The 23,636-nt window shown below is 39.2% G+C and overlaps 2 protein-coding genes across 6 annotated transcripts in view; both read right to left on the reverse strand.

Moving 5' to 3' along the window:
* The window catches only part of LOC129726867 (inositol-pentakisphosphate 2-kinase), a 202,940-nt gene that overhangs the window by 155,372 nt on the left and 23,932 nt on the right, over window positions 1-23,636 (reverse strand). The window lies entirely within an intron of this gene.
* On the reverse strand, window positions 9,412-23,453 carry LOC129726871 (protein BTG1). Its single transcript, XM_055684051.1, has one exon. It carries the CDS (start codon window positions 22,733-22,735, stop codon window positions 21,938-21,940), a length of 798 nt encoding a protein of 265 aa, XP_055540026.1. The 5' UTR covers window positions 22,736-23,453; the 3' UTR covers window positions 9,412-21,937.

The raw sequence follows: 23,636 nt of genomic DNA on the forward strand, positions 1-23,636 counted from the left end.
AAACCTGCTTTCAGAACCTTATAAAAACTGATGTCTTGAAAGAAAACATGCCGGAAAAAGCAACAGTATCAGTGGAGTAAAGAACCGCAGGTCTCTCGTCGTCTATGATTGCAGCGGTACTCTTCTATTCGTACATTTCAGCGGTACACTTCTATTCGTACTGCAGCGGTACTATTCGTATTGCAGTGGTACACTTTTGTTCGTTCATTTCTATACGTGTGCAATCGAGGAAAAATTGCAATGCTGCTGTTGATGGTGATTGAAAGTTTATCTCATAAATATGATTACCATAAATTACTCAACAAGAATTGTAAATTTGTAAACTAAATAATCGTGACCGGATAGTATCGAAGGAGTAAATACCTAAATATATACATTTATAGAAGAGTAAGAGCCTGCGAATACTTTTAATTTTTTTGTTTATTTACTAAGATTCATTCAGAATCTCTTTTTACATTTCAAAATTGTTAGATGATATATTATTATTCTGAGCTTTACCATAATAAACGTATATTATCTGTCTTTGTAATACAGCGAATATAGTTGTAGGCAAATGAAAAAAATTGTCAAGCAAAAAAATGTAATTGTGGATTGCTACGATTTTTTTTCTGGAACCCGTTAATAATTTTGTTCAAAATATCGTCTTATGTTTGCCAATTAATGAACCTTTGTAAGGGCTTCCATATTATTTTGAAAGTGAGATCCATATTATTGATTTGATTTAATCAGAGTTAAATAAGACAAAACCATTCATTATGATAACGTAAGTATTATTGGATTTGGTTTTTGAGGATATAGAGTTCATTCTGACTTTGACGCATTACGATAAATTCTTGGTGATTCTTCAACAAGCACGATATGCTTGTGCCTTGTCGAATACATGTTGTTTGCACAAAAAAATACTACAGGCATATCATCGTCAGATATAAACGATATTCATTCGAGTGTTGTTAAATATATTTTAAAAATTGATTTCCAGGGGAGGCTGAAAATAAAAATACGTACAGTCGCTGAGCAAACACATTGATTCTGTCTGCAGACTTTGTATATTTTGTAACAAAAAATCCCCTAATTACAGTGTTTAGTCCCACGTCACCATTTCATACAACCCTAGGGCTGTATACCTTGTAGTATTTTCATTAAAATTCATTATCAAAATGGTATTTACGCCCTTGAGAAAGGAAGGCTAGACCCAAGTTTTAAAATGAACACCAGTTGTCTTGGAGTGAATTACACCCAACCCCACTCGCCTGCACCTTTAAGTTGAAAGATTTAGTGCAGTTGCATTCTATTAGAAATGAAGCAATCGTACTTCCCCCTAACTAAAATCACTATGTCGACTGCAGAACCAATCACTTCAAAGCCTTTTTCCGATCAGCCGCGAAGAAGATCATCTACGATTAATAACCAAAACAAAGGTGAAAAAATTCCGCCTTAAGGGCATCCGAACGTTATTTAATGTTATTTAATTAATTTAACGTTTTTATTTCATACCTTATTTTCATGATGATGCCAAAATTGAATGACCACTTCTTTTTAGCCCCCTTCGAAAGTATTTGATAGATAAATTGACGAGGTTTTGAACGCAGATTTAGAGTCTATTTGGAATTGAAGCGGTTTTCTTATGCAGATTTTGGAGTTACGCGTTTGTTTCAACGTGTCACATATGAACCGCGTAAAAACCAACTTTGGTTTCATTGGACGGTTATCATGATTTTTGATTATTCAATAATATTCTAACATTTTTTGAATTTTATCCTATGTTATTCTCAGTCTTTTGTATATTTTACTATCAGCTACCATCAATTCCACAGCCACAGACAGCGACTTTTTGGCTTCAATGAACAAAATAGTTTCGCGAAAGTAACGAACACTTTTTTTGCAAAAGAAACCACCACTTTCAACTCATTTTGCATTACCCTGAACACCTTTAAGGGGCTGCTTCGGATGAATCGCTCGTTACAGATCAACTCTTCCAACAACGCAAAACGCGGAAAAATTTAAAAGTATTGCATGAATAACTAATCGAGCTGAATGAACGTTGCGCACCAAGCGTGGGAGGCACGGCAGTAATAAATTTGCAATTAATCCTGTATATTTACTGTCGCGAGTAGCAGTAGCAGTGGCGCAAGTCCACTGTTTTTTCTGCAACCGGTTTGAGCGACGCAAATAATAACAAGCAGCTTGAAACTTTTACCTAAATATACGAAACTAAACATAACGAAAACTTAAAACCGTATCCTTTTTTTGCGTTTAAAACGAATAAAATTGGATTTATGCCAATATTGCTTATATATCGATGTATTGTGTAGAAAACGAAATTGGTTGACATATGAAAGAGTGATTAGTTTAAAACATAACCTGAACCTATGAGTACACGATACAGATAGAAATGTAAATGACCTGAGTGAAGGTGGCAGGTCTGCTAAATTTTAAAACAATTTGAAAAGGGCCTATCTTAACCTGCTTGCAGTAAAAAGTTTTCTGTTTAATTTATACATACACATGACCTAAGGTATCATTTCAAAATTTCTCTAGTGATTGGTGAAAATCATCTATAATACACCATACAGGGTCTAATATACATCACTAACTAGGTATTATGGCTGATTTCGATGGTATGACCCGTATGCGCATCCGCATCCACACAATGCTCTAGTTTATTGTTTTAATGTACACTTGCTTTTCAAATTGACTATGCCAACTGTTTTTTTTTTTTTTTCAACAAGCTGTAACTGGATTGTATCGCGTTTCATTCAAACCCCCCGCAACTACCGGCCCACAATTGTATACGGTTCGATGAGATGTAAATATCTCCGAGTACTTGGCATAAATTGCCACCCGTTAGCTGCTTTGTGCCATCCATGCTGTAGCTCGGGAAAAATTTCACTTGGACGAAGGAAATTAACTAACAACGATGTGAGTACGTGTCCCAGCAAGGCTCAGAGACAGTGCAGGAAAACGGTATATAACAACACCAAACAACTGACACGTGAAACAAGAAAAATCGTTACGCAAATTGTAACGTCAGCCAGCTCCGCTCGGCAATGTCAGTTAAGAGACACTGTTTACTGAATATGCAGTTAGGGAAAATGGATATTTCAGTTGTATAGCGCTAACGTTATATATGTACAGTTAAATCGCACTGACCCAGCGGGTTGCCCTCTATCGCATTAAGCCCAAATCCGAACGGCAGTCGCTCGGAACGTGACAAAACACCCACGTCTGGCGGGATTGGAGCTTCAGCCGTCGACGTCACATTTGTTTATATAAGATGTGAAACGTGATCCCCCCTAGTTCTCCCCCTCTTTCACTATCCGGCCGCGTTTCACTTGCAGCCGGACAAAAATGGCAGTAGATACAACGATACAATGTTCGCCATCAACGCCTAATGCAAACAAACAGGAGTTCCCATATTATTATAAGCAGCGGTCACGTGGGCTGTTGATTATTGAACTAGATTCGCAGCAACAGCTTGCAACGTCAAAAAAATACGGAAAATCGTATTCATACTGACAGACAATCCAACGGCCGAACGTCACACAAGCCCGAGTGGTATTCCTGTGCTGTTGCACTGAATCGAAACGTCGACCTTTTGAAATGTGCGTAAGAGATGTCTTAGCGAATTACGTACGCGTTCATTGGTACATAGCGGTTCATAATAGAAATATTGTTTGAGACATGTTGGCGATTGGATGAAAAATATCATTTAGTGGTCAGCCTTCAGATTGATTTGGGTTTGAGATTTATAAAAGACTAGCTGACCCGGCAAACTTCGTCCTGCCTATTTTACTGATCAATTTAATAATTTTAAACATTTCAAATTCATTGATTCCTTACGATTTGTTTATATCGTTTGAAATGATTGGTTTTATCGGAATGGCAACATGCTCGTCATTTGGCTTTTGTACATCACCTCTATTCCGGAAATATATTGGGTGCGTCATTCTGGTTAAAGAAATACCCATATTGGGTGGTATTTGGTTATTTGCCGCTGTTTTTCAGAAACCGGAAGTCGCCATCTTGAATTTCAAAATGGTATTTGGAGACATGCTAGAAGAAGGAAGGGTGTCGGAACATTATGGACATGTTTTCTACACCTAGAAACATTCACCTGCCAAATTTGGTTCCATTTACTTGATTAGTTCTCGAGATGTGCAGAAATTAGTGTTCATTTGTATGGAACCCCTTCCTTCCAGAAGAGATAAGGGTGTCAAACCAATATGGAGATATTTGATACTCTTTAAAACATCCACATGCAGAATTTAGTTCCATTTGCTTGGTTAGTTCTCGAGATAAGCAGAAATTTGTGTTTCATTTGTTTGGAACCCCTCCCTTACAGAAGAGGGAGGGGTGTCAAACCATAAAGGACATATTAGTTACCCCTACAAACATCCACCTGCCAAATTTGGTTCCAATTAGTTCGTTAGTTTTCGAGATATGCAGAAATTTGTGTTTAATTTCTATGGAACCCCTCCCTTCCAGAAGAGAGAGGAGTATCGAATCATTACGGACATAATTTTTACCCTTGACAACATTCTCATGCCAAATTTGGTTGTATTAGCTTGATTGGTTTTCGAGTTGTGCGAAATTTGTAATCCATTTGTATAGGACCCCTCCCTTCCAGAGGCAGGAGGGGTGTCAAACCATTATGGACATATTTTTCACCCCTTAAAACATTAACCTGCCAAATTTGGTTACATTTAGTTGGTTTGTTCTAGAGATGAGCAGAAATTTGTGTTTCATTTGTATGGAACCCTTTCCTTCAGAAGAGGGAGGGGTGTCAAACTAATGTGGACATGTTTGTTACCCTTCAAACATCCACATGCTAAATCCGGTTCCATTTGCTTGATTAGTTCTGGAGAGGTATCGCAGCCCTAGTAAGGCAGCATACCGAAGGTAAAATACTACGAACAATCCAGATATAAATACGGAACGGAATGATCGGCATGGACCTAGGTGTACGAAAAAGGACAACGATTATTGGAAACTCGGTACTTGGAATGTAAGGACTCTACTCGAACCGGCACCTGCAGGTGTCCTGGCTAGAGAGCTGCAAAAGGTGAATGTCGAGGTTGCTGCCATTCAGGAGGTGAGGTGGCCGAAAACGGGAGAACGCGAATTCCGGGCAGTAGATCCTATTGCGAGCACTTAATTCAAGTACCACATCTACTACAGTGGCGGTGTGAAAGCAGAAAGGGGAGTCGGTTTCGTGCTCATAGGGAAACAGATGAAGCGTTGAGAATTAAGGGCAAATTTTTCAACTACCCCTGATAAATGTGTACGCACCGACTAACGATAAGCCCGATGAAGAGAAGGAGGAGTTCTACGAGCTCCTGGAAAAAACGTATAATGAGTGCCCAGGACACGACATCAAAATCGTCATCGGGGATGCAAATGCGCAGGTCGGGCAGGAGAACTCCACTCTAATACGAACGAAAACGGCCTGAAGCTTGTCAATTTCGCTGCAACCAGAGGTATGGCTATCTGTAGCACTTATTTTACGCGCCGGATTATACGTAAGCACACCTGGAGACACCCAAATGGAGAGGCCTACTCTCGGATCAACCATGTCCTGATAGATGATCGGCACTTTTCAGACGTTACAGACGTGAGGTCGTTTAGAGGACCAAACGTTGACTCGGATCATTATCTCGTCGTATCCAAGATTCGCGCTCGGTTGTCCAACGTGTTAAATCCAGGACGACAAGGAGGATACAGTTGAACATCCAGCGGTTATCAACTGGAGAAGTGGCTACAGAGTACCTGCGGAAGGTTGATGAGCGGATCGAGGATCAAGTTGGAGGTAGCCTGAATGAACAGTGGAGGCATATCCACAGTGCAATCAGCACCACAGTAGGAGAAGTATTGGGTACATCTGCGATAGCCTCGTCCAATAAGTGGTTTGACGCTGAATGCCAGCGAGCGACGGATGGAAAGAACCGCGCCAGAGCTGCTGAAAAAAAACTCGATCGCCGGAAGAAACGACAGCATTGGGAGCGTATTCTTGCGGAGGTGGAAGGTTGCTTTTCTAGGCACGATGCGAGAAGCTTCTACAAGAAGATAAATGGAATCAGGAACCGGAACGTGTCAACCCCTGTCATGAGCAACGATAGGGAGGAGAACCTGATTACCGATAGAACGGAAGTGGCCAGGCCTTGGAAGGAACACTTTAGTGTGCTGTTGAATGGTGAAGAAAACAGCGTAGTCGAAGAAGCAGGATGGTGGTTGAGGATGATGGCAAAGCTGTGGACCCACCATGGACGAGGTTAAGAAAGCAGTGAAAGAGCTGAAGAACTGCAAGGCAGCAGGTAAGGACGGCATTCCAGCCGAACTTTTTAAAGTCGGGAGCAAACAGCTGTATCGTGCTTTACACCGGATCATGCTGAGAGTGTGGCCCGATGAAGAATTGCCCTCGGACTGGTTGGAGGGTCTCATATGTCCAATCTACAAAAAAGACCACCGCCTGCACTGTAGTAATTATCGGGGCATAACCTTTCTTAACACCGTTTACAAAGTTCTCTCCCGTATTCTGTTCCATAGACTGAGGCCGTTGTTGGAAACCTTTGTTGGCGATTACCAATGTGGTTTTCGGGGGGACGCTCCACTACGGACCAAATGTTTACCCTGCGTCAGATCCTCGATAACTTTCGAGAATTTAATCTGCAGATGCACCATCTGTTCGTTGACTTCAAGGCACCGTACGATACAGTAAAGAGAAATGAGTTATGGTGAATTATGGACAAACATGGTCAAACATGGTTTCCCAACAAAACTAGTTAGGCTGATACGTGCCACCCTTGAAGGCTCTACATCATGCTTCAGAATAGCCGGTGAGATATCGGACTCCTTCGTGACGTTAGATGGTTTGAAGCAGGAAGACGGGCTGTCAAACTTATTGTTCAACATCGCATTGGAGAGTGCTATACGGAGAGCTGGCATGCAAAGAAGCGGCATCATTACGAAGTCTCGCATGGTTCTAGGATTTGCGGATGATATCAACATCATTGGTATCAACCGTAGAGCAGTGGAAGAGGCCTTCGGACCTATCAGTAGGAAAGCTGCGAGAATAATGCTCATCATTAACTCTGCCAAAACGAAATACATGGTGGCTGGTAGAGAGCGTGGTAGTCCGACGGATGTTGGTGCTGAGGTGGTGTTAGATGGGGAAACTTTTGAAGTAGTCGACGATTTTATTTACCTGGGTACACTAGTGACATGTGACAACGAGGTTAACCGTGAGATAGAAAGGCGGATAGCAGCTGCAAACAGGGCCTTCTACGGATTGCGTAACCAGCTGAGGTCCCGTAGTCTGCAAACCCGTACTTATCTTGCACTCTACAAAACACTAATTCTTCCCGTGGCTCTCTACGGCCATGAAGCATGGACGTTGAAAAAGGCCGATCGGCGAGCTCTTGGTGTTTTTGAGCGTAGGGTTTTGCGTTCAATCCTTGGCGGCAAACTAGAAACTGGTGTTTGTTCAGACGCATGAACCATGAAGTGTACCAGGTGTACAAATCGGCGGATATAGTTAAGCGGATAAAACACGGCAGGTTGCGGTAGCTAGAATGCCGGAAGAACGACCAGCGAAGACTATATTTAGCCGAAATCCTGATAGAGGCTGTCGACTTCGAGGAAGGCCTCGCACCCATTGGATGTTTGCTGTCGACGAGGATGCCCGCGAAATCGGTGTTAGGGGAGATTGGAGGATAGCAGCCCAAGACCGAGTGACATGGCGACGTATTCTGGATTCGGCATTGGATCGATAATCAGTCTGCCGCCGTTAAGTAAAGTAAGTAAGTAACTAGTTTATTGAGGTAATCAAGAAAGTCATTTAATGAATTCTTTGGAAAAAATATACCGGTCTCTCTGAAGAAGTAAAACCATGGCGCTACATTCCGATTCGGAACTCGATTTTCTGTTTAGTACACACAGACTTCGCTTCCAACTATTTAGTGTACAGGACAATTGCGGAGCTAGCACTACGATCCCACTGACACTAACAGTCCTTTCCGAGCCGAGACTCGAACCTACGACGACTGGCTTGTTAAACCAGTATCGTACCTCGGGACCAATTGGAAACCAATCTCTATACAATACTTGAAATTTTTAAGGAGGAAATATTCAGTTGATTAATGAGATGCGAATATACTCAAAGATTTCCGTCCTTTATTTCCTTGTTCTTTATAATAAATAGATATTATAGATAGAAATAAATAGAAATTAAAACGATTTTTTTTCTATCAATTTTTACCAATTTCTTACCAGAATTTTCCTAAGGATGCCTTATAGCATCATTTGACCCATTAAATACGAATAAAAATGATATTCAATGACATCGCCATCGTTTGGCAATACTTTTATGACCCTCAATAGATGCTGCTTTACAGAATCACATCTGGTAAGTTAGGCTTTGTACGTGGATGAGTACTTAGCTATCCAAAGTTGAAAAAAGTAAAATATTCACGGGGAATTCTGGGCTGATTCGGGTTTAACATAACTAAGGAGGCATCCATGAATTACGTAACGCTAATAGGGGGAGGGGGAGTATCCTTGAACGTTACGATTTATTACATAGAGGAGGAGGGGAGGTAAGATCAGCGTTACGTAATAAAAAATCTCTGGAGAGACTCTCCGAAAACGAGCATTTTTATTAAGCAAATTCTTCTACACATAATTTTTATTGGGGGGTTGGTGTTGGCGTTACGTTTCGTTACATATGGGAGATGAGGGTCCAAAAATTGGGGTTTAAAAATATTGAAGCCCCGCCAAGTGAAAGCTTTTTATTTTATTTTATTTTCAATAAAAAAATCATTTCGCTGGTTACACCATTAATACAGGAAAAGAGACCTTTTTTCTCGTATCAATACGATATTTTCTGTTTGAGGAAACCAAACCAAAACAAATATTTTTTCAGGTCTGTAAAATAACGAAATAGCTAGAGTACATTTTTGTTTACTGCTTTAGCTGCACAAACGCAAGCAACACAGTGCAAATAATAAATCTGACAAAGTTATGAGGCTTCATGCAAGCAACATCCAGCCCTCCTGTGACGAGAATTCAATCTGCTAGTGACCAGTCACGTGAAATCGATACCTCAAAGCGATAGAAAAACGGCGGCAATATTGAATTACCCCAACAACGATAGACATTCCTACGAGTTTGCTACAGTCTAATTGCAATATTAATAAACCAACGGTAGCAGCCACATCGCCTTTCTACACATAGCAACTATAAGAAAAAAATCTAAATGCAATGTTGTCAGGATCAATAAATACTTACCTTTCTGCAAGCCACTGTAGGACTTCATCAGGTAAAACGAACAATAATAACAAGCCAATCGAAGTGTAAACCAGGTGGAACAAACAAAGAGAGAGAGAGCGGAAGAGGAGGACAAGTAAAACGCAAAGGTTTAATTTTTTCATCAAATGTTTGCTGTTTTATTACTATCAATATATATACTTTTAATTATTTTCAAATGTTTTTCATCTTTTTTTATCAATAATCTCTGTACAAGTAATTGTAATTTTATATCATTTATATATTCATATATTTATTATGTATAGTATATTCAGTATGCAGTTGTTTTTTTTTCTCATTTATTGTTGGTTACCATTAAAAACTAAGCCTAATAAAAAAGAAGAAAATTAAAATTCTATTTTCACTTGTTGTAAATCTTATAATTTAGTTTATCTTTTCGCATGATTGTAGCAGAAAAGAACATGTGGTTCTCTTCAGAAATGAACTTTTTTTTTACTGTAACACAAATCTAAGAAAACAGGAAAAAAAGTGAACAGAAATATGCGCTTCTCAGCTCGTTGCTGCATCTTGTATGTGTGTTGTCATATCTAGAAAAACGATCATAACGAATAAACAACATCCTGGCGGTTTAATCGTATGACAGTGTCTGCGGGTGTTTGTGTTGTACTATGTGGATGTAATTTGTTACTTCCTGGACACACCAGTCCAGGCGACTGTTACTATGTTATTCGAAAAGGTTCCAAATACACCTACAGAACAAGTGTGTTACATATGGTTCAGTTTTGCCGTAAAGACTAACGATTTCATTGTTGGGAGAGAATTTATCTTCAATATTAATGCCTACAGTACAGTTTCTCCTCCGCGAAGTAATTCTCTTCTCGCTTATCTCTTACTTTTTCTTGTTTGATTGATAGGTTATTTTGCTGGATTCTGGGTACTATTTTAAAACAGTTTTCTTTTTTTCGACAGTACGCAAATGTGAGTGTTGATACGGAACGATTGTAGTTCAATATTAACACCATCTAAGGTGAGGATGAAATGGATGGGGATGGGGATTACGCTTGTTCACTTTTTAGCAGCTTTCTCGATTGCAACTCGAAAAGATTCAAAAAGTACAAGCGTTCAGTATCGTTTGTTTGTTTTTTTTTGAATTTTTTTTCCAATCAGTGCAGAAAATGGTAAACTGAAGTTTGAAGGACCGAAATAATACCCACAATCATTGGATTTGACTTCGAACGTCAGTTGTAGACAAGATTTAGCAATGATAAAACTACGAAAAGAAAAATGCTTTCTGTGCGAATTTGTATGCATTGTACTGAAATTGGGATATTGTATTTTTGTTTTTGCAATGTTTCTGTGGTTTTATTTACAATTTCTATGGGTAAACTGTGTTCAGCAAACTGATTATAATTGGTTTTTCAATTTTGTGTTGAATAATATTCAATTGTTGTCAGCATACAAGATTTCAATGTTTAACACACGTTTTGCAGATTTGGAAACATGCAAGTCACAAGTTGTAGCATTTATTTTTTGCGATCTGATCTGATTACGAAAAAAATGATGGCTGCATCATGCCAATGTGTTATGGAAATTACTGTACTGTTAATTTATTTAGGAGTTTGCATCTACTGATCTCGCTTAAAAAGTGTATTACCATTTGCAGAATTTTTTTATTTTTGAATTAATGTTTTTAGCTTCGTTTACCTTCAGGACAGTATAGATCACATCTAAACAATAGAGTATCGGGTACTAAATACTTGTCAGCATGTGTTATTCATTTTACTCTATCTGTAAAATTTATATGTTCATTTGTTTGTTACTAGGGTGTGCTACTACGATCGGATGATGAATGATAGTTCGTTTCAATTCAATGTAGATATACAGTTACCATTGTTAACTCTATCGTAGGTGTTTTCTCTTCCATGCTAATGCGATGGCCTTTTTTTCGCGCGGCTTGATTGCACGAAACAAACACTTTCAGCAGCGGCTGTGTTGTATATGCGAGATGATGGGGTAAAAGCGCATCGAGTACGGATTTTGGATGTGCACCAACATGAACGAGAAAACCACCGCCAATATGGCTTCTTCATCTCGCTGCATTTTCTTCCATGTTTACGCGCTCTGTCTATTTTGCCTCGAACAAGAGTCGTTTGCATTACAATTATAGTTTCCATATATAGCAATTTGGTTTCATTCAAAATCAAGAGAATAAATAAGAAATAATAATGAAACAATCTACAAGAGCCCCTAATCCGCACAAAATTTACATTATACATATACACAGTTTTTTTTTCCTCGCTTACTTCGTTTTGGGGTTCTGGTGCAGTTTACCATTGTATTGCATATATTTTTACAATAGAAATTGTGCCTATGTCGCACTTCATTTGATCAAGTAGTTTTAAATAATAAAAACTATTCAGTTGTTATAAATTTACATTACGTATATAAATGCTTCAACAACTTTTTCGATAACTTTATTCCTTTTTCCTCGTGCGGTTTTTTCTTATAAAATGTTTCTCTTTTTTGTACAATTTTTCAGTTCTTTTTTTTTTGATAATTTTCACGTTGTTTTTGTTTTATTACAAAAAAATACTGCATTTTCCATTATTGTTTCTTTTATCATTTCGCTGTCATCTGCTCTTGCACGCACCACTGCCGCGAAGGGTGAACGTACTTTGAACTGTGCAAAAAAGTGCTGGCCATTAAAAACTAGTAAACGACAGAAAAAAACAGTTCATAAATGTTTTATATGCTGCGAGCGGGTCCCTCGGTCCAGCGAAAACGTGGACAAACGTACAGGACAGCTCAGCACTACTCACACGCCTGCTAGGTATATGTACGCACAAGCACACGCACACACACAGTTACACATACTCATATGGAAAATCACTTTGCACAGTTCAAGAGCGAGCCCTTCCGCGGCGGCGAGATTGTATTTGTGAGTTCTCGTTTTTTTACATCTCTATACATATATAACATTTTTCGATATTTATAGTATTTACATGTGTTTTGTTTTCCTTGCATCTCCCTTAAATGTTACGTGTTCACAGATTGTATATGTTGTGTTTAGCTGTTCTTGACTGCATCATATTTGTTGCTTCTTAGTAAAATAATTTTAAAAAACCAATAGCAATGGTTTACTCTTTTTCTTTTGTGTTGGTATTTGTCGCTTGATTGCAAATATAAATAATCGTGTTCTTTCCCAATAGATCACAGTTGTTCATAGTTTCCCTTATTTAGTATTCAGTTTCTTGTCAGTATGTTTGTATTCCCTTAATTTTGATGAGAATCATGTTTCCATTTCTAAGGTTCTTTAAAATAGCATAAAATTTGTACATTCAGAGTCTATTGTGGTTGTTTTTCACTTTCTTCTGTCCTCTATAGCTTATTGACACGACCAATTTGTGTGCTCGTTTGTTTTCATGTTTCTGTTACCTGATTAAACGCGGTAAATCTGAAAATTATATACTAGGAGAGAAAAAACAAATGCTGTTGTCTAGCGGTTTTTACCTTGCTTGACCTTTAGGCACACCTGAACAAAAAGAGTATTCCTAATCCAAAACACGCCGTTTTCCCTTCCCGCTTCCATTTGTGGGTCCCGCATTGAGAAACATTTCGCGCAATCCTATCCTATTATAACTAAGCGTTCACCGCTGCTGACATTCCACATTGAACCGCTGTAAGTTTGGCTGTATGTGTGTACGTGTATGTGTGTATAGCAAGCACATACGACTAAACGACCCAACCTGGTTTGACCTTTCTTTGCTTTCATTAGAATATTGGCAGAGTTGAACGGCCGAAAAATTATTAGTTTTTGTTGGTATTCAAATTGGAAAAACTTTGAAACTGTCGCGCATTCCCGAAAGGCCAAACCAAGCCTAAATAACTGTTTCATTTCGCGTTACTAGACAACTATCAACATGAAATGTAGGTACTTAAATGCTTTCTTGGTTTACACTTCTTTATCAGGGGTATTTGTTTGTTGCTGTTGTTGTTGTTTTGCTTAAACTTTCATAATATTTATCCATATTGTTTTGCTCGCTTTGTAGTCAGTACCTCTTGGCTTATATATGTTGTTCTATATAAAAACGAGTTACTAGGTAATTTGTACGTTTTCTTAGTCTTATGTTTTGCTGCACTTTCATCCCTTTCAATATACACAATCTAGGTGGTCAATCGGTTTCTCAAATAGTTTTTGATTTTGTTCGCTAAGATTTTACTCTTTTACGTTTTTATGGAAGGTAATTCAACGTTTCTTTGTTTTATAATTTTACTTGGTCTATAAATATTATAAAAGCTTCGCTTTGCGGCTGTTTTTACAATTAGCATGTTCGGGAATATTTCCGAAAACGAAAAATATTTAAAACAATATTTTCAGACGTTCCTTCGCGCAATCTATCTCTACTCAACGCTCAACTCAATCCCGGGGTGGTTTTGGGTTGTGAATAGATGTTTGCTTGAATCGTTCAATCAGAAACGCAAACGGTTGGCCACGGTGATAAATGTGATCGCAGCATGAACATTTCCCCAGTTTTACTCTATCTTTGGATACAAATCGAAATAATTAGGTGGAATAAAGAGGGAAAGGAGAGTGCTGGCTTCGACTCAGCATTGCAAAGGCATTTTAGGAACTATAAACGCGCAACTTCAGTTTCAATATAATCCTAGCTTGACTAGCACATACGCATGGATAGCAAAAAACTAACAAAAGTTGGTTGTCGTAGCGGTGACAAGAGACGTACATAACTGTGTGTGTGTGTCTAAAACTACACTGCTGCTGGAAAACATTCAGATGCACTACAATGCAAGAGGGGATTCGGCCTTCGCAATACCGCAATCCAGGAAAAATAGGATTAGCTGCCAGCGAGAGTACAGCAGAAAGGACTGACGAAATAGGAACACGTTAGTATTAAAGAAGAACATGGTTTTGAAACGAGTAAATTTGGCTCGAATACTGTTTAAATTCACCTTCGATTTGTTTCCAAAAGTAAAGTACGAACAGGAATATTCATGCTGCAAATGCGATTCTTTTTACTTTTTTTTTGCTTTGGTTTCTCGTCGACCCAAAAATTAAGACCGACCAAATATCAATGAATGTGATAGTAATATTTTTTTCTACTTCAAATAATTTTCCCAAACGTGAATTAAAGCTTCGATATTTTATGTTTCTTGATGCACTGTGTTACTTCTTAATTTGACGGTCATTTTAACTAATTTTCGATGGGTTTGGTTGACGTTTGTTTTTATTTGAATAAAAATTTGACATTTTAAATTGATTTCTAAAGTAGTATAAAGTTAACAGATTCACTGATTCTATAGTTTAGCACAAGTAGTATTTCCGCTTATAGTCGAATATTTGCTCTAATCAAAAACAAAAATATATTATCACATTCAAGTATATTCATAATAGCGTTGTTGGGTCATGAATTGTCAACTAATCAATTATTTTATTAATCACAACAAATTTTATCTGCTCGTCTGTCTGATGTATACTTCCTAGCTCAACTGAAAAGAGCATAAAAATCAAACATTTTCAGACTTTTCAGGGATGCTTCTGCTGTTCTCCTTTGCAACACACGTTATACTTATAATGGTTGGTGGTGGTGGTGGTGATGGTTGATGCTGTTAAATTAACATGAATGACTCAATACAAAACAGCTACAGCAGTTGTATACCTACTAAACCTTGAACGTCTCATTCTGCTTGTATGGATCACAAAAAGATCTTAAACTAATAAGTATGACTTCCATATATCACGAGTTTAATATTTTATTCTGTTTTACTCTGCATGCGGATCACAGGCGGCAGAGATTCAGCAGCTAAACCACGTTCACACGTAAATAGCCCAGGTACCGGAAAATAGTCACACCATGTGCTTTATCGCTCGTAAACCTCTTCTAAATAGTTTCTCAAACCTATATCCCTATTACCTACTATGTTGCACCCCTCGGTTCGCTACATTCAGTCCATGTTGAGAGAAATAATGATTCCCTAACGTATATAACTACAGAAAATCTAGCTCTTTCAATGATGCAGGATGTTTGTCACCTTAACACAATTTACCTTGAAAAAATCACAGCTAAACTCGTTTTTGCTATCTCTCATGTAGCAGTAGAAAATTTCTATCAAACAATCAAACAATTAAAAGCACTCCAGCCATTTGCGAAAAAATGGTACCATTTCTGCGAAAACCTAAAAACACTCCGAAAAAAGAGTGGCATTATAAAAGGTGAACGAAAGAAACCGAAATTCCATCGCTTGTTGAAGAAACGTTGCGAAAAGTGCCGAACAAGTGCGACGAGCGTAGCAACAAATGGAAGATGTGTCAAAACTTTGCCACTTTCGCCTTCAAGCGATCGCACTCTCGGTGGCATGTGAGAATCAACGTAGTTTCGCTCTGACGGAGCTGCAACGTTGCCACGATCACTCCTATACCACTTTCTAAATCGCGTTCAGCGTTAGCGTTTGGGCGAAACTGGCGCAGAAGTAGCGAACAGTCATTTCTAAACGCAGAAGTTTGATTAAAAGTTTTGAAAGTATACAAATTTTGGTATCCTAGACTTCGTTATTGGTTTCCAAGTTTTTGTAGAAAGGCCTTCACTGGAACGTGCATCACGGTATAATAATCACAGATGAATGTTGACTTATTATTGGTCGATTGAAATAGAAAAAATATAACAAATAGCGCGTTCGCCAGCAGAACAGGGGCGATCGTTCGTTCCATTCTACCACCCAGTCAGAACAGGGAGAGTAGTAGACGGGAATGGTTCGATCACACCACGCTGAAGGTTTCTGTTGGTTTTGCTTAGAAAATTTTCCGATAGATGGGCCAACTAAGGGCTATACATCTGGGCAATGCAACAAAAGTGGATGCCAGATGTAAGATTGATGTCAGAATAATTTTGTTCCACGAACGGTGAAAATACACATTTTTAAACATTTCTCCGTGCATTGGGTACAATCGTAAAAATGTTATAATATGTACAAACACATAAAATTCGTTTTATCGCAGTTTATCTTTTGTTTCTATAACTCTGACGTTAACCCCCATTTCTTTGGGGTAAGACGAGCTAAATAGTTTTCACTATGCATAAAATGGCAGTCGTTAAAATTAACGAAATGTATTATATTTTATCCGGTGTTTGATTTGGGGCTTGTTAGTTATGTTTATGTACCACTTTGTCTTTCCACTGTTCTCAGTATTTTTTTTTTGTTTTTGTTTTGCAAAACATTTACATACCTAATATAAACCTATAAAAACTTAAAGCTACAGTTAGATGCTCAAACGAAACTTTTGTCACGCTATTCATCATCAGGCTATTTGCACTTAATTGAATCATGTCTTTCCCAATTCTTTTTCATACACACACGCGAGGATGATCAAACAGTACACAGTCAATGACATAAGAGTATTGAATATACAATTTGCCAAGAAAAGATAGGAGGGTAAATCAAGAGGTTAAATCAGTTGATTTAATTAAAAACAATAAATCAAATTTAAAACACACATTCTAAGTAGCCTATCTTTTCTCAGTTCCAGAGGAAAAAAGTTTTCTATTTACAAAAATAAACCTACATTCAGCATTGTTTATTTTACAAAAATAACAAAAGATATAGCAAAAAAAATCACAGACTCAAAATATGATACAATTTTTTATATTTTGTTTTGAAGCAGGTTCGTTGGGTACAGCTATAACACAACAAGGTTGAAGATTTACGCAACTTTTACGCGTACTTATTCGGCGAGCCCACGTTGCGTTCATAGCTTATCAAAAAAGGAGGACTGGTTATACAAACTGATAACACAGTACCACGTCAATTCATTGATTGAATTTTTCCTGTACTCCTGTGGTCTACGTTGACGAGTTTTCTGATCGATTTCATGAATTATGATAAAAAATTTCAACAAAATGTGCGCTGAAACGCATGATGAGACATGTCCGTCATGTTTATGTGAACTGAGCTGAGTTATAACTGTAGAATCTAAACTCTTGCATGGCATCACTGTTAACAGCACACTGCCACTACCGCTTGGAAACACAGTAGTACTTTTGTCAGGGTTGCCCGAGAGCCTGAGAACAGACATAACAAAAAACACACTACATTGACGTCAATACGTTTGTATGCCAATCTACTCTAGACGGACACAAATTACACAAGTATACTCAACATACGATACTCGTGAATGGCGCATTAACTTTTATACTAGCGCCAGAGTGACGTTTTCTCATTTATTATATTAAATTTCGCTGATTATCAGTTGAGTTTAGTAAATACTCATTTACACTTGCACACATATGCCAGCCAGTTTCTGCGCAACGCAATCCAGTATGCGTAATTGCACTGCGTCAATGGATGAATTGTAATGGCAGCTGCTGGAAACGCGTGGTCAGCCATTTTTATAATTCACAAAATAAGCGAAAAAAAGGAAACAAAACTAGAGATTGACGTAAAAATTGTAAATCGTCCAACAGCCACCATGAATAGCTGAGGAAAAGTTTAAAAGTTAGGTCGCGCTTCGAGTTTCTCCCTGCAGCTGAAACTAGTTGCCATGGCAAAGAGAAAAAAAAACACCGCCGCATTGATTTCACCTTTATCTCAAATCGTTCATCTGGCACCGTTTCCGTCCTCCCAAGTCCAAATATGGCGACGTGTGTACCAGGCCGAACCGTGCTGCTGCTGTTACCACAGGAAAGAAATCAATAATTCGACGCAGTTGGTCGTGTTGGTGCTCTCCTCACTTTACCACCCGGTTTCATGCGAGCGATAGAAAACTCGTGCACGATTTCCTAACATTTCCTCATCAATTAAAGCCACTGCAAACGACGACGACGACGACAACGACGACGTCTGCAAAAGATTGGCCGCTTGCAAGCGCGCTGTGCTGTTGCCGTAGCAAACAAAAAAAATTAGCTCGAACCATAAACTGGTTCTGACATATTTCCATTGCCCTGAAAGGTATGGACACGACGCCACTAGTTTCTTCGTTACGCGCTAAACGGGTTAAAAGATTACAAAACTTTCTACCGACATCGCTTGCATTGGTAATTGGAGGGTTGCACTGCAGAATCGCCTCCTCAACCAGAATATATTCGCACTTGCCAGTTAGTATCGTTATAATCCACAACCGCTGACAGTAACGGAAGCCAAGTGATGAAAACATAACGCTCGCATAAATCATTTTGAGTCTCGATCTAGCACACCCATGGCAACCGTACAATTACTTCTTCCTTGTTGTGTTTTGCTGCTCACTTTCCTAGCGTCAAAGAGAGATCGTTGATTGGATGTTTGTCTTGTTACACATGCACTTTTCGTTTTATCTACCGTGTAAAGCTTTTAAAATATGACAATAGTAATCTATGTACCATTCCGCATCCCTAGTTCATTCTACCCTTGGAGGGGTTTTGCGTTCGTCTCAGGAGTTGGCAACACCTCTTCTGATTTCTGTAGAAATTTTAGAGTTCGTTACATTGGTATTTCAAGCAACTAAGTATGCAAATAAAAAACCCAAAAAAAAATCTTTCATTCTTCGCCAAAGTTTTGTGGATATTATTGTTTTTCAACCTAAGAGATGTCGGAAACGAGAAAAACTTAAATGTACTCATTTGCACTAGGTTTTTGTATGGATCACCAAAATTTAGGATTACAGAATGACACACTTAAATTTTAATTAATGATTTTTGTAAATGAAAATTTAAGCAATTTTAACAAACAAACAATAAATGTGAAATTTTTCTTTGATCAAAATCGTACAGAACTTATAGTTTTTGAGCAGAAAATTTTCAAATCAAAAAATTGAAAAAATCTTTGGTCATTGTCCAGAAGACGTCTAAATTTTTGTTTTGAGATTTGCTAGAATCACCGATGTCACCAAGCTAACAAAGTATACATAATTCTGAAAAGATGCTGCCAACAACTAACTGAATCGCCATGAAACCCCCTTTCATTCTCTTTCATACTGTCACCACGTCTCCACAACAACACCTGCTGGACACAAGTTCCAAAAAAGTGCAAAAGCTTTTGTTTTAATTTAGGAAAAAAAGACACTGGAAGCAAAACCTAAGCCATTGTTGAAAATGGAGATTATTAACGAATAAAAAAAAACTATGGAATATACATATGATGTATAAGATTTTCTTCCTCGTTAGGTTGCGTTCCACAAGTCATCGCGCGCAACATCACACTTGGTTATCATCCAAAATAGGATTATATTGTTGGACGGTGGGTCTTTGTGTTGTTTACGGTTACTGTTGTTACTATAATTATTATAACTAGTTAATTCTCCTAATTTCCTCAACCAGCAGAGAAGCGTCCGAGAAGCCATCCGGAAATATTTTAAAATCAGCCCACACTCTCGTATTGACAAAGCTACTCCATCGATTGTATACGCTGCTGTTGTAGCGCCTTCGATCGAACAGATGACTCATAGGAGGTTGCGAATTACCAGCGGCAGACACTTCCTATCTCTCACCTGCCTCCCGCCGTTTCACTTTACACCAGGCCGCTACTAGTACGTACACTGGCGAACTTACAAACCGTGGTGGCCATTTGCAAACGATGCGTGTGTGTGAGTGTCTTTGGTAACCATTTTTGATCCGAACGAGGTAGCGCTCACAAATTGTCTACCCTGTTGCCGCTTTGTACACTTATACAACGCGTCTGGCTGGTCTCGCTATGCAACGCGATGGTAGTAGTTACTCACGGAACGTTGGATGTACGAACGAAGCAAACGATATATTACTGGATTCAATGGTGGGTGTTTTACGATTCGGTCATACAATTGAAATAATTTTAATGAAAACAATAAAAAACAGAACGTCTTAAGTAGTACTAGAGCTCGAATTTGACAGTATTTATAGTCAAGGAAAACAAAGCTAAGGGGGAAGCGAAGATGACAAAGAGGAAGAGAACACAAACAATAACGTTCGTTTTGGTCTTTATTTTGGTCACGTAAATCCTACGTGCACCGTGAGTTCACGCACACAACTTACAGCCATTAATAAACGGATAAGCGTACAACACTGCCATCGATAGCAGCAGGCAAAACTTCCAGCGCAGCTTTTGTTACGACGATGAAAATACTAATTTGGTTTCTTCATCGTCTAGAGAGTAGACAGCAGCAGTTTTCGATATCTGTGATCACGTCCGATACCACCAGAGACGGGAGGACGGCACTCTGCTCTGCTCTGTCCTCCGACCTGAACGAGATGCGCTTCGAAACACATTTCAAAAATTAAAATTTATGGCTTTCGATCCCCCGTTTCGCTTCTCTGCTTTCGTTCCTTCAATGATTGACCTTTTTTTATACTCCTCTGTCTTCTGCTCACTACACTTTTGACGAAAGGTGTGCAGGCTCGTTTTATCCTTTGTCTTGTTTTTCTTTGCTTCAACTTTTCCTGCATTTCGTTCATCAGAATGGTTCTTATTGATGACTACGAAAGAAAAAAAAACAACAAAGTACAACAGGTGATCCCGGTTGCACTGAATGTTTCGCCAGGGACACACAAAGACGGCGTCCCCGCAGTGAAAGGAAATAAACGATTCCAATTTCCGTTGCATAACAGAAAAAAAGGAAAATAACCGGTCTGCAGTAGCATTGTTGCTCAAAAATTGAAGCAAAGAAACTGTTGGTTTGCAAAGCAGCGTACACCCTCTTCGGTGGATGCTCAAATGGGCTAAAATCCTATCGCGTACTACCTTTCCACCCGCATTCAACACCGCAAGAACAGTTTTTCTCCCGTTCGAGTTTTTTTTACGCCGATCAGCTCTTCGCAAACCGCGACCATTTTGTGCTGTAGCTTCAGCAATAGATGCCTGTTTCTTAACTCATGATTTAGCCTCTCGTCTACCAACAATTACATTTAGTCCGTAAGCGTCCTACACTCAAAATCTTCGTCATTCGACTACTTTTCTAGCTATGTAGAGCACGAAACATGATTTTTTTTCTTCAGAAGAAGCTCTTCTACCTTCGATTGATGCTATTATAAATGGAGAAAATTTTGCATGCTTTGAAGCTTTCTCATGCTACGCGAGTCAATTTGTCACAACCTCGTCAGCCTCAAAAGGGCTGAACCCTGAGGATTGACGAGAAGGCGAAAATTGGCTCTTCCATCCTTAACCACTTGCACAGCGCTTCAAAGCTATATTTCTGCGATAATTATATATGTAGATTCCTGTTTCAGTTTTCCAATTATTCGTTTTGCCATTTTCATGATTATATATTTCCGGGTTTTCGTTTTTCTTTCATTTTTTTTTTGTTTTCGGTTTTTCGTACTTTTGTAAAAAATAAACGACTCAGCAACACTTTTGCACGATTATACGAAAAAGTAAAGTTAGCTCTAGATGTTGATCTCAAAATGCTGTTCTGAACCTAAGCCGTGAAATAAAGTGTGCCAAATGATGACCGGTTGTTGTTGTTACCGTGATCTGAAGTTGTCCTCCAACTAGCTCCGCGCTTTTGGCCGATAGTGATGTAGTCTGGCCAGTTGTTAGTTTCGAAGGCAGCTGCCTCCGATGATCACAAAAATACACTCTCCTCTCCATTGCATCGTCAACGAAATCTCAAACAATTTTTCTTTTCTTGATATGAATGTGCGGTTGGTTAACCTAACGGATTTTCAAAGGTGTTTTCTTATAGTAAAGGAGAGTAAAGCCAGCTGGTACGACGTTGATGAATTTAGCATTGAGTGCGCACTTTGTTGTTAACGAACTGGTTGTCCCAAGGGAAGTATTGTTGCTGATGAACGGATGACGAGTAGTAGTTGTGTTGGTTGTTGTGTTGATATCTATTGTTGAAGTTGTTGCTATTGTTGTAGCCGTTGTACGGGGGACTAAGGGGTGGACTAGTCTGTCCACTAGACGATGAGCTCACGCTATTATTATGACGCTTCGTGTAATGATTAATATGATGATTGTTGTTGTTGTACTTGTTGTGCTGCTTGCTTGGCGTTACAAGCGGATTCGATGGGTTGGTGTCCAGGAAGTCCACCAGAACGCTCGTACCACTGTCAGATGACGTCGAAAGGTCCAGCCGACCCACCCGCTCCATAATAAATTCATCACAGCTACTGCTACCCGTCGAATCGAGATCCGACGAGGGACTGGCACGACTCAAGTGCTGATCGTACAGCACGCAGATGGTACCGTTTTCGCCAATACGGTAGGAAACCTCATCCGGATCGATCCAGATCGTCAGCTCGAGGGGCAGCATCTTCCGGAGGGCCACGGAATTCAACCCCGCTGCATGGCCGGCCCTCTCGATAATTGGATCCATCTTACCGTTGATTCGCAGGCAACGGAAGCCAGAGCCTTTGGCAGGAACATCTGGATACCAGTGGCGTTGGAAATGACGCGTCAATATTTGCTCTAGCGAACCCTTGAAATGCAGCAGCTGGCTCTCGCTTAGTTGACTTGCTTTTTTCACCCGCAGCAAATTCATCAAAAAATCTGCAGCTGAATTGACTTCTATTCTCATTTTCTCAGCGTTCCGTTCAACTGTACTGGGCTGTGATCCACCGTGTTTAAAGCAGCCTCGAAGCAATCCAACATGAAACTCTGAACAAGATCGTATGCAAAATAGTGTCACTCAGCAGCGATTACCACACTCGATTTATACGTTTGCCACACGTACTGCCTCTTGGTTTTCTCGTACACACTTTTTCTCGCACTTACTGCAAACTCAAGCTTCGCAACGTTTCACACTCAGTAGAGGGAAATAATTGAAAATTTTCGCAGCTCTTCAACCGTAGCAGATGGTCCAATTTTGCGGAAATTGCACTTTTTACTTGCAGGTTTAACACTTTTCTTCGTCGCTTTTTTCCTTGTTGCAAAACTTGACTCTCGGCCTCAACACAGAGCAGTGAATGAATGCAGGGAACGAAAATCGAACTACGGCACAGATTTCAGCCTAACTTATTTGCAAATCACACAGATTTCTTCTCCCAGGCGACAATCAATCACAAATTCATGCAGAATTTAGCAAATTTGCTCGATGAAAAACTAAATTTCAATTTTTTCCAAGATGGCTGGCTTAATTGGTTGTTCACACACTTGGCCCAGCAACGATTGCTCTCTACCTCTTGCAAAACACAGTTTCTCGCTCACTACTTATTCAATACGGTCGCTCGGCTCGCTCGCTTTCATCGGCTCATCACTCCGCTGAGGTTCAACTTCGAATAAAAGTAGAGACCGTGTCCTGCTGCACGGCAACCTCGCTGATGATGAGTTTCAGAAAATTGGTATAAGGTATGCGGTGGTGTGCGTGCCATCGGTTGATGTTGGCGCATACAACAGAGGCCCGTGCCTGTCGATTCAGCAGCTGCACACCAATACTACTGTGTTTGCCCGGACAAAGCGAGAAGCTGGTTTGTTTTTGT

This window comes from Wyeomyia smithii, chromosome 3 (genome assembly GCF_029784165.1).
Source record: "Wyeomyia smithii strain HCP4-BCI-WySm-NY-G18 chromosome 3, ASM2978416v1, whole genome shotgun sequence".
Lineage (NCBI taxonomy): Eukaryota > Metazoa > Arthropoda > Insecta > Diptera > Culicidae > Wyeomyia > Wyeomyia smithii.